Source organism: Hippoglossus stenolepis, chromosome 8, assembly GCF_022539355.2.
Source record: "Hippoglossus stenolepis isolate QCI-W04-F060 chromosome 8, HSTE1.2, whole genome shotgun sequence".
Lineage (NCBI taxonomy): Eukaryota > Metazoa > Chordata > Actinopteri > Pleuronectiformes > Pleuronectidae > Hippoglossus > Hippoglossus stenolepis.
The window spans coordinates 20,165,111-20,177,590 of record NC_061490.1 but is presented as its reverse complement, the minus strand read 5'-3'; the positions used below and the strand labels follow the sequence as shown (position 1 = coordinate 20,177,590).

Genomic DNA, 12,480 nt, shown 5'->3' with positions numbered 1-12,480 from the left:
TTGGACAAGACCATATCTTTAATAGATCTTGTAGTTTGCTGATATTTCAAATCCAAATTGTAACAACCGCACAGGCTATAACTCTATTGTTCCCTCCTGTCGCTTGTCAGAACTTGTTGTGAGGAGATTCAAGCTTCAAGGAGAAGTTTGTGGCACTCTCCTTCTTCCAAGCCTCGTACCGCATTTCATCTTGCCTATCGCTGCAGAGGTGGGTGTCATGTTCAAACTGCTCTAATTCAAAGAGTGACATAAATGCCTCAGCCACATCACATCTGAAGGACCAATTCGACCTTCAGAACATGTCAGACACTTATCTTGGAGCAATCGTAAATCAGGTCTGAGTAAGGGTTTTTATAGCCTCACACGACAGTCTGTTTGCATAGGAACAACACTGTAATGATGTCTTATTGACTTCACTCATTATCACAACAAATTGCTAACATGAGTGCTAATGGTACATTTCAGTCTCACAATGCTCATTGTTTCAACTGACCGCACGCACACACACACAACATTGTTTGTCTTGCATTGTAATGGTGTAAGCCTATGTGATATTGTGTTTGCGCATTTGGCAGACAAGCAGATATTGTTCCTGCAACTCAGACACAAACAATAGTATTCGTGGATCTTGTGCCAGATGGGGATGTGTAGCTGAGAGACATGATAATATGGGGCATCAGTTTGTGTGGGAATGGTTGGAAACAGTTGCATCGTGAGCGCAAGGACAAAAATGTCATTTTCTCCCAGGGTGTTCATCATGGATATGTCATTATAAATGGATGGTTACATATTGTTGCTCTAATTCTATTTACTCAGGGAAACTACTCTTAACATTGGATTCTTTATACCCTGGGCCCTAATTTTTGCCAAACAACAAACTGAAAATTGGATTTTGTGTGCTTTTAAATCCTCCTGAAAAACACTGCCTGTACCTTTACTAACTGTGTTAGAGTGATATACCTCAGTTCATATCAACAAGGTGACAATAATCATTGTGACAATAATAATCGTTCACACAAACCTTTTATTACAACCAGCCACTCTTAGCTAAGAGGAAATGCACAATAACTGTACTCCACAATGCTAACTGGTCAGATAACTGTGCCTCACTGGAAATCTCAACACCTTACTGGTCTTAGTGCACTTATGTAGCTTTCTATATCCTGGTAGCCCAAAAAGTATGGTGAATATTAGCTGATATAATACAATCACCTTGAATTCTATTGTTATGGTAAGCACCCTGTCAAGTGGACAAACAACAAAATGTTTCACAGGTTAATTAAAGGTACAGGTCATTGGACCAAGAGTATGTGGGAGAGCAACCAACTGGGACCAACTGACACTGGGTGAGAGGTGGGATACACCCTGGACAGGTCACCAGCAAACCACAGGGCTGATGCATTTTAGACAGACAACTGTTCACAGTAATACTTGTGACATTTAAAGGCGGCCAGCCTAGGTACAGTGGCGATCTGCTTGGCGACATCGACCCTAGGGAATGAAACAGGGTGCCACATGGTAGTAACTTGTTGGAAAGGATGCTGCCATTTTGAGGATGGGTGGGATGGCTCAGGTTACCTATGACCACACTGTCCCTCTCTGTCATCAAAGTGAGGCTCAAGAAATCATTTGAATCAGTTGAATTGTTTTAGAGAAAAGTGGATGAGGAATAGCGTTTAGCTTTACCCTTTTATATGGACAGCCCCCTGTTGCTATCACTCTTATTGCTCTGTGGGCATATGCAAATTAATCGGGCAGTTCCCACAAATGATGGATCCTGGTTACAAGCCGGAGCCTTGATGAAATACTGTAGCTTGAGGTTAATGCTTTATTTCTGCAGTAATGTGAGTGATTATAAGATGGAAAGAGAAACAAATGGAATTCCTGCCTTTTCTAGACCACACCCAAGACAAAAAAATCCTAATGATTTTGTTGTTTGAACAGATCAAGATACAAATAGTAGCATCGCTGCACACCCTTCATCTGCCATTTTGCAAAGACTTGTTTGTGTATTCTGAGGCACTGTCAGACTCTCATGTTAGATGAAATAAGAGCTGATTACACAAGTTGCACTCTCAAAAGGTGACAGTACGTGCTTTCCGGAAAATAGGTTATGAATACAGGGAATTTATAAAGCTGACAACAATGCTGCTTTGATGTGTCTATCAAGGCTTGGTTTTCTTTATATGTGGATATTATTGATTTACTGGGTAAATATCTAAGCCTCAAATGACCACACGGTCCTCACTCCACTCCTATTGTCATGTTCACCACTCAATCAGTACGCTTTAAAATGAATTACACTCAATTCAAAATATAGCAGCGTGGAAAAGGTGTTACGTCACCTCTTTGATGAAACTCATGAAGCGACCTCCAAATCTCCAGGGTTTGTGGCGGTGGCACTGCAGCGAGTTGACTGTCATCTGCGGAGCGTGCTGGTATGACACGGATACAATGTGGACCGCATCATAGGTCAGAGCTGCATCTGTCTGGAATAAGGGGTGAACATTATTTCAGCTGATGCCTGTGGAAAGATGAAACAGTCGGGTATCCATCAATCTAAAATTCATGCTGATATGGGACAATCTAAAGATAAGATTTTGTTTTTCTAATACCGTCACTTTTACACTTTACATTTTTATGATACATTCTTTGCCACACTTTTGGTGCAGACATTGTATTTTTGAGATAAATTATATACTGTGACGATTAAGCCTTCCTTCAAGTACATGAGTGTTTCACTCTCTTTAAACACCCATCATACAAATTTTCAGCAAATTAAATTGAGATAAATGTACTTGTAAATTACCATCCTCAACTGGTAATTGAAAGTATAGTCCTACCTTTGTCTTATTTACTTTACACAGAGTTGCAAATTAAGACATTAGAAAGTTGGATTTAGTTGCTGTATACTGCTAATTCATTACACCTATCAGTCAGATTTAGGAGTAATCAGGCTTCAGAAACTTTATTTTTTTCCAAAATAATGAAACTGTCCTGTTCTTGCCAGGATTGACCAGGATTGCCCCTTTTTTATTTTACCGGAACAGAGCCAGGATTTCCGAGCAGGTGGACATCATGTTCTCCTGTTCAGTCATGTAGCTTCAGATACAAACCTTTGTGTAAGCTTCACTTGCTTTGTCTACTAGGGTGAGGTTAGTCAATAAGTTTAATCAAAGCTTTTATCCAAAAACTAAATTGCCCACTGTCACTGAATACAAATAGCATGCACATGGAACCCATGAACAATTGTTTAGAAGAGGCTGGAACCAGTACAAATGATTTCACCTTTAAAAAATATATTAATAATAAATTCATATATCTCTGTCTTTCCCAGTCAATATTTAGTGAAGCAACGCAAACTACACAAGTCTGTCCAAATACTAAATAAATCATTTTTTTTATTCATACATGAGCAAAGCCTCAGTCTGTGTAAATTAGAATCATGTATTGTGTGCATTGTGTGAATTGCTGAGGTAAAAGCTTTGATTCTAAAAGTAAAACACAGCGAAATCTAATTCTTACCATGGGCAGAAGCCACTGATCCTTATGTTGACGTTTTGATTGACTGACTGACTTTAAATGGAACAACACAGAAGTAATAAAACATACCGTCATGATGCCCTCCAGCAGGCCCGAGTCAGGTTTGTGTGGTAGCTGCCTCTCCATCGACCATTTCTCCACAATGGATGCAACCTGGGGATTATCCACGTTGAGGATGCGGAAGCCGGTCATGTTGACACCACAGAAGCGATATGGCTCCAGGTCAATGGCCATCAGGTCCTTTTTTTGAGAGACAGCAGTATATGGATTTTCATTGAGTGTACCAGTGCTGAGCATCTTTATTTTAAGTATTTCTCCTGGATGCGTCCTCCTCACATATAAAAGGAGTGACGCAGCAGCTGATTAAAGAGATACTATATTAAGACCAAATCGAGGGAAAGAAAGAAGAGATACAGTTTTCAATGTCACATCAGGAAATTTAAGTATGGTGTCTAAAGCAGTGTCTGTATAATATATGAAATCTTAAAAGGCTCTTGTGGTGGAGTCATTTTTCTGCAGGCAAATCCTTTTAGAATTGACAAATTGTTATTGGCTTTGTACCTACATAGCAATGAATTACACTGCACAAACGACAGGCTTGTGTTATATAACTTTTTTTTCTTTATTATGATCAATCATGCAAAATGTATAGATTCATATTTGTAGCTAAGGAAAAATTGGCAAACAAGAAAATAACAAAAAAAAAAACACCAGTTCTGTTGGATCATGTTAATAATTCAACACTTGCATTCCCCCAGCAACTTCTGAGCAAAAAGCAATTCAATTTGAGTCGCTGTAATTTCTGGGGCAGCCGTTGTAGCTGAAGTGTGAAGTCACATGTTGACACATGTCGTCTCGGAATGGGCCAGGGGGCTTGGAAAAGACATTTGGATGAACATAGATATTTCATTAGCACCCTGTGGGGTTAGTGCTGAGGGAACAAGAGCGTGTAAGACACTTACTAAAGAACGGCCGCCGCCAGTCACTGAAATATTTCTCCTCATTTCTTTTTTCTCTCCCAATAGAATCTAGTACTGTACTATCTTTTATGAACAGAGATCAAAGTAAATCACTATTGTTCTATATGACATTCAGAAGCACTCAGCAAAGTAGATCAGGTTACGAGTTTTGTATCTTTGAAGCTAAGAATACAAACTAACTGGGACAGAATTGTTTGTAAAATATAATTCATCTTTTGCGACATCCTCATTTTGTCTCAGGGCATTTTCGAAAGTCGGAGAAGTAAGTTGTTCCAATTATAAGTTGACTTTTCGCTGCACTGCCTTTTTACACACGTCGATGAGACAGAAACAACATTATCCAACAACAACAACATTACACAGCAGTGTTCTTTACCTGAGGAACACGCCCCATATCTCTGAGTACAAGTAGAAGTGTTCTGTATGTGCTCAGCTTTAGGTTCTCAGAGATAGCTGCTGTGAGACGAGAGCTATGACAGACTCATTTCACAAGGACAAGGAAGTTATTACCCCATACCACTCTGCTGTTGCCTTTTCATGCTCTAATAAGTCGCCATTTCCCTCAGCTCAGAGGATAAAACACAGACATCAGAAGATTCCATCGAGGGGAAATTGTATTGCTATGTAAAACCATGTATTCATCATTTTCAATCAAATCAAGCCACTAGGTATAATCGTATTAATGGTGTGGCAATCAGTATGACAACATATTTAGATAGATCCCACAATGAGATTGTATAAAGATACCCTTAATGAAAAAATATCTTGTTCCAGAAAATCATATCAAATACGAGTTTTTAAGTCAAACTGCAAGTAAATATATTTTTCTCTTCCATTTATTTGGAAACTTTTACAGTTAACACATCAACCAGTGCACTGACAATAAAAGGGAATTTCCCTATTAAAGCAATACACATGCTACACCAACATGACGCATGGCAGAACAATATCATTGCCACGCTGTTGAGCGTGAAAGATGACACCCATCATGCCTGGACCTCTATGTCATATCGCATTATCACAACAGTCGGGCCGAGTCCAGAGAGACAGCCAGTGTGTGTGTGTGCAAGGGAGGCAGGCACAGACAATAACAGAGAGTGAAAGGAGCAGCATCGAACATGCTGCTATTCATTCCCGCTCAGTCTGTTGTCACCAGATAGCCAGTGTCACAGTGAAGAGCAGCCATGGCTCCCTGCTGGGACTGCTTATTTTAGCCCAACAAGATCATTTTAGCAGAGTAAAAACAGTGACAGATATAATGTTTGGGTTTATATCAGATATATATGATACATATACATACAGGTGCCAGTTTATTAGGTACACCTAGCTCAAACTACTGCTCTGATACAGCTGCCATATCTTCATAGAGGTTACAATTTTTAGAGTTTAATACTTTTAAGGATGGAGGCGAGTTATTATTGAGGATAGGTCTATTTTAGGCCTACTAATGATTTAATTGGTGTAAACAAACCTTTCATAGAGCCTGAAATCAATAACTTCTTTTTATATAGTTTATTGATTTAAAAGCCAATAAACTAAGGAATTATATTCAGTTAAAAATCTGGTTTATGTTGGTGCTGTATTGCAAGCAAGTTCATTAAATTACTACATATGGCATCATTTTGTAAAAGCTCACGATGAACCACTTTTTGTAAAATTGGAAATTTCGTTCAGTTTTGAATCATTGTTTTTTTTCCCTTCTGCCACCTCAAAGACTTTTGTTGACTTTACATAAAGCAGAGTGTTTTCTACAGCACACTGAAGACTCCATTAAGCCTGCAGTTTGTCAAACAAAATTGATATAATGGACTGGATCCAAAGCCCATTGGCAATTAGCCACTATTCATCACGAACCTCAAGCGGTGGGGAGATGAGAACAAACAAGACTCTATTTGCATTAACAAGCATGATACATTACCAGAGTGGTGAAGATATAGTGGTAATACTCTGTCATCATCCCCATGGTCTGTGCCTGGAAGGAGATGGAGACAGAGGATGGGAGAGGAAGGTGTGAATGAATGGAGACAGGGGAGAGAAAATGGTCATTTCGTTACGTCGGGGTATTTTAGAATCAACAGCACGGTGAGAACAAAAGAAACCAAAGAGCCACACGGAATGGCTTTCATCAGCAAAGGAAAAACATATCCAGATTTTAATGAACATATTGACGAACATGCTGTTCATTTTGTGGGCAAGTGTCTGCTATCACTTGCCGAGATTCCTGCGCCATATGTGTTCCAGAGAATTACATAATAGCAACTGTAGTCAATGCTTTTCTATGCATTTAAACGGTTCACAATGGCTGAGGACTTGTGACGTTATCCCAGCAGAGGCGAGCCTTCAATCAGAAGAGCTCGGTAATCTTTGTCTCATAGCCCAACACTCCATCACTGCCACTTGTTTCACTCAATCTACATTCAAAGGCACCACATTCCCATGGCGGCTGTGCTTCCCTCTTAATTGTACCATCTGCCGTGGAGAAAAAAAAAAAAGCCAAGGTTATGTAAATAAGATGCTGTGCTTATGTGGAGGCAAATTTCCCTTCTCCATCTATAGACATCAAGCCAAATGCATGACATTGAAAACATGAGTGATGTTTTGTATTGTATGCAGGAGATTTCATTAATTACAGTAATGTATTTACCAACTGCAGGATGAATTTAGAGTGTGATGCAATGTGATTCTGTCAACATTTCTTTTTTTCATCGGGCATCTTATTGTAGCTTATCTCCATATGTCCCTGTTCTCGCCAGTGGCCCAATCACGTTTTAAGATTAATACTTAAGAAATGACACAATGAAGGGCAAAAGGAGAGGTTTGATTTTCAAAGGCAGCAGGGACAGACTTCTTATTTTCTTGCATCCTGTCAGAGAGCGAGTGCAACCTGACAGAGGCGTGTTGAGTGCAGGTGAGCTTGTCAAAACAAAGACGGGACCCAACATACTGTTGACAATCACAGCGTGACAAATGAAACATCCCAAGGGCACAATACAGTAGTTTCAGACGTGATGTTTCAAACCTTTAAAAATACAGTCGCGTCAGATTCTCCTTTATACGTACGCACCCCGCACCACTCAGGTCACATTAAATTCAGCGCATCAGATTTTCACTTATTGTCTTAGAGATGAGCTGCTTTTCTGTAAAGCTGGAGTTGAGAATCTTGACATACTGTTGTTCATGAGATGATCTGTTTTGTCACACTACAAATCAAAACTCTCGTGATATGAATTCAAGTTTTTGCCCTTAGAAAGAAAGTTTCTTTTATTTCTGCTTCCAGCTTGTCAAATGTCAGTATTTCTTGTTTAAAGAAATATATTAATTAATATTTTATTATTAAATATGTGGAACTGAATACATTTTTTGGTTTGGTGGGTTAATTTATCATTAAATTAGTATAATTCAGGTCTCAATTGTCCTAAAACAATTATTTTTGCAGCACATTTGATACAGCTTGAACACCAAAGATATTAAAGTCATCCCATAATACAACATTCACACAACTCAAAATAAATAAAGACAAATACAGGTATTCTTAGTGGTTACCCTAATCTTTATCTAATAATTATGATTGACAGGAATTATTGCTGTGTTTTATCTAACGCTGTATTTTGTAAATGAAATATGCACAAAGCTGCTCTAGAAGGCATCACAGCAAAGTGTCACAACAACACATATTTTCATTTACTACATGTTAGTACTGTATGGTATTGAATTAAATGAGCTTTCTCATGATCACACTTAAATACGTCTGTACCACGACGTCCTGATAATTTGTTGATGGAGAAGAACTGTCGGGAGCAGTTTTACCCCTAAACCTTCTCTCACTTCTTCTGTCAAGTGGACACTGATTTCATGGTGCGAGATGTGTCGACTGGCCACGAGCACACATGTGTCATCTTAGATCTCAGTAACTTGGGAGGACTGAGTTATTTAAATAACTTGGAAGGAGATGAAGCATTTGATAAACATGTTAATAGAGGATGACAGCAACTGAATGGGGGGTATCCAGCAGCATGCCACTGACATCTATAGAGCATCAGACCACCTACACAATCTCCGTTCATTTCTTGTTGACAGCTCTTTGTTGACTGACGGTTGTTTATATCAAAACACGTGTATAAACAGGATGTATATTAAAGTCAAATTGGGCAGCAATTCGTCCATAACAATCACCCTCTGCTTCTCTCCTCCCACCAACCCACTTAAGTTCTTGGTAAGTCAAACCCTCCATATGTTCGTCCACCACAAATATAATAAGATTTAACTGGTGTCAAACAAAGCTTTGTGGCAGAGGACCAGGAGATTGAATTTGTCCGGTTCTATCAATAGAGGGCTGAATGCCATTTTATGAAAGGCTCACACTAACCTGTTTGAGAATCTGTGCCGCCATTTGGTGACTGCAGTCGAAGATGATGCGGAACTCGCGACTTCTCTTCATTTCTTTGAGAAGGGGTCTCGTGTCCTGCGAGTCAAGAGGAAGCTGACGTATCTTTAGCCTGATGTTGTACCTGGACGGGGCCATTATCAGCTCCTGTAGCCTTATAAGGCCTGAAGCAGAGAAACAGCACTAATGACGGCATGGCCACACAGAAAATGCTCTGACAATGAGGTACATGACGTAGATTCTGTAACATTACAGTAACATTATATAGAAGTACAGTAAACACGTTAAATGGACACCAATATTCCAATATTAACCTGATTAAGACATTAGTCTGAATAAGACACTGCCATGTAAACAGCATTGTCAGATTACCTTAACCTGAGTAATATTATACTCAAAATAAGCAATGACCAAATTAAGAGATGTGGAGTATTCTGACCTTATTCTCATTATTTAGACATGTATACATCTTAATCCCATTACGTCTTATTGGAGTTTGCACAATATTTTGCGATATCGACATAGGGCAGTTACCAACTGCTTGACTCATGCCCTGATTTTAAATGTAAACTTTTGCAAAATTAGACAGAAAACACTCAATCCCTCCTGGAGGGGACGTCAGACAGACAGACTAAACTCTGCAAAATGGAAATGGAAATATGAACGGTATATTCTATTAGCAGTTTACGTAAACATCATAATCCAAATAAGGTCAAACGTCAGAATATTGCTGTCCATGTAAACACAGTCAATGTCTTCACCTGTGCTGTCATCATATACCACGGTGGCTGTTTTCCATTTGAGAAACTGCACTAAGTCCAGGATGGCATAGCTGAGTGATGAGTAATCCGGGTAAAGGTTTGCGTAGAAGGCGTCCCTGTTGTCCAGAGGGTGGTGTTTCCATCGCACCTGGACGTGCGGCACTTCCAACGCATTGCAGATGGACTGCACAGCATTTGACGATGAGCTGTGTGAGGGCCCAAATATTGCAACCACTCCTAAAGACAGCTGGTCGCAAGCTAGAGAAGAAAAAGACGGAAGAAACGCTTGAGAAGAAAGCAACTCCCAATAACTTACATAAAGCTTCTAAGAAATCATAGTTCTGAAACATATCCTTGTTTCTTTGACCAACCAGCTTCTTGTCGTCCTTCCACAGTGTGATCACAGTCCTTGAACAAACACCATAGAAGTCACTCACCTTTCCTCGATGCCTCAAAGCTGTCGTAGATATTAATCCTCTGTATGTCATATGTTAATGTTGTGTTTGGCAACAAAGTCCTGTTTCTGTTGATGTTATTGACAGCAAATTTAAAGGCAAGCTCCTCCGCGCTGACAAGTGAAACAGGTCCATCTGTTTGCTCGAAAATCCCACCTGAAAGAAAAAAAACAGAAGGACACGTAAAGCCCATGACAGTTGGTCTCAAACATTAGCACAAGCAGAGGTAGAAAACACAGGATTCCAGATATAGGACTAAATGATATCGAGAGGCATTTGCACTTAGGATTGGCAGAGAGGGAAGCAGTGCACATTACACAAGGTATTGAATTTGCTCAGCAAACATGGAGCAACCCTCTCTATTTTCAGGGAATGTGGAAAAAACCAATATCAGCTTTGAAGTCCAAAGCCATAATGGATTTAATAATGTGTGTGTGTGTGTGTGTGTGTGTGTGTGTGTGTGTGTGTGTGTGTGTGTGTGTGTGTGTGTTCGTGTGTGTTCCATCAGTCCAGCAGAGTAGTTTAGGCTGCTGTCTCTCCATTAAGATGTCCTTTTATTTCAACATACAACCACATTGGTGGAGCACATATCTGGGCTCTGTGCTCTTCTTTTACATAAAATTCAAAGTAAAGTATTTTTTAGATGGAATGGACTGCTGCTCAAAGCTCACAAAGGGGGCTCACATCAAAGTAGACATGAGCCATCAGTGCTGCACTACATCCTTCAGATAAGGGAAAGAAGAAAAAGCTTCTTTTTCTGTAGTTTACGAGATGAACGTTACTTTACATCATATGCTAGACCTAAATTTCAAATGCCAAAAAAACTTACACTATCAAAAAGAAGGATTTTATATTTACGTTAGGTCCTTAGCGCTGGTTTTATACATTAATTCAAGTACATTTTTAAAAGAACGTAAACTGCTAAATCTATGAACAGTCATACAAATTGAAGCACTTAAATGAAATTTCGTTATCTTAAATAAGTAACCCTGATGATGTCATTCTGATAGTGTAGTATTGATTTAAAATGTGACTAATGTTAATTGTTTACATTGAAACATATTCAATCCGTTAAACCATTTACAAAAATCCAGTTATTTTTGTTTCATTTAAGCACATTATTTGATAGGTGAAGTAAGAAACGCAAGTACTGTCAAATGTGAGACAACAAAGTTCGTCTGTGGCTCAGCTGCAGCTTTGAAGACGACAGCTTTGACAGCTTCCTGAACAGACGCCTGTAGGAACATCAGCTTATGGAGAGACCAGCTCCTCCACCTCCACTCTCATCATATTATCCCTTTCAATAACAAGGCAGAATGCCTCGGCCTTCTTCTATCACATCTAAAAAGAATGTTCACTGTCTTCAAAAGTCTGTATCTGTATTTAAGTTGAACTTTAATGGCTATAATTGAGGCAATCTTTTAAAACAAGCTTCTTCTGCATCCAGATCACACATTTATAAACCCTGAATCATCACAGTGGAAGTAATTGTTAAGACATATTGAACTGATTTTAAATGATTTCTCTTAAAATGTTGATAATCATTTGAAATCTCTGTCCACTCTCTCAAGACTCTGCTTCATGGTAGTTACTAGTTGGTTTTGTGTTGCATCATATTCCAAAGTTACTTTTCAAATACTTCCTTATTGAAAACTGTTTTCTTGGTTCAATTAAATTTTAATCCAGTCATTTCTGTCTTGACAATAGGCCCATTTTCATAAATCACATGCTGTTTGTGTGGCAGCTAACCATTATTTTTAATGATCCATTTTTCAATTGACGATGTCCAAGGCGACAACATCTGGCTGGTTTTTCCCCGAAAAGAGTATAAAACTTAAAGATATCCAGTTATAACACATCAGAGAGAAAAGCTGTAAAAAAGCTGGAACCATGAAAATATTTGGCATTTATTCCCACATGGAAGACAATTTATTGCTGATTTAAATTGTTACTTGTTCATTTTGTGTTGGCTAAAGTCTAGGAAAGACTGTTTATATTGTTATGGGATGTGAACTATAGTAACACTATATATTATCTACAGTTATTGGCTTCATGCAAACCTTAACCAATATTGAAACATAGCAAAATAATCAATTAAAAATACTCTATTGTAATATGGCCCAAAAGGCAATGGATTTGTATTGTTCTATATTCCTGTTTTGCTGTATTATTTGTTCTGTAGGATTTTGCCCTTCCATGGCCTAGTGCACATTTCACTAATCCGAGAGAATACCTGGTTGCAGAGAGCTGAGCTTGTAAATAGCATCTGTGACCCACTGATGCCCCTGAACAGACCCCCAGTGCCCGGATCACAGAACCATATATCTGCTGCTGCTATGGGCACAGTGGCAAGTCTG

General features: G+C 39.0%; 1 protein-coding gene across 1 annotated transcript in view; it reads right to left on the bottom strand.

Annotated features, from left to right (window-relative positions):
- grik3 (glutamate ionotropic receptor kainate type subunit 3) overlaps nt 1-12,480 on the bottom strand; it is an 88,723-nt gene that overhangs the window by 30,931 nt on the left and 45,312 nt on the right. Inside the window, exons 2-7 of the mRNA XM_035164530.2 lie at nt 10,106-10,279; nt 9,669-9,926; nt 8,890-9,071; nt 6,442-6,495; nt 3,613-3,783; nt 2,346-2,489 (exon numbers count right to left, since the gene is read on the bottom strand). Coding sequence (XP_035020421.1) covers nt 2,346-2,489; nt 3,613-3,783; nt 6,442-6,495; nt 8,890-9,071; nt 9,669-9,926; nt 10,106-10,279 — 983 coding nt within the window. The remainder of the gene's footprint in view (nt 1-2,345; nt 2,490-3,612; nt 3,784-6,441; nt 6,496-8,889; nt 9,072-9,668; nt 9,927-10,105; nt 10,280-12,480) is intronic.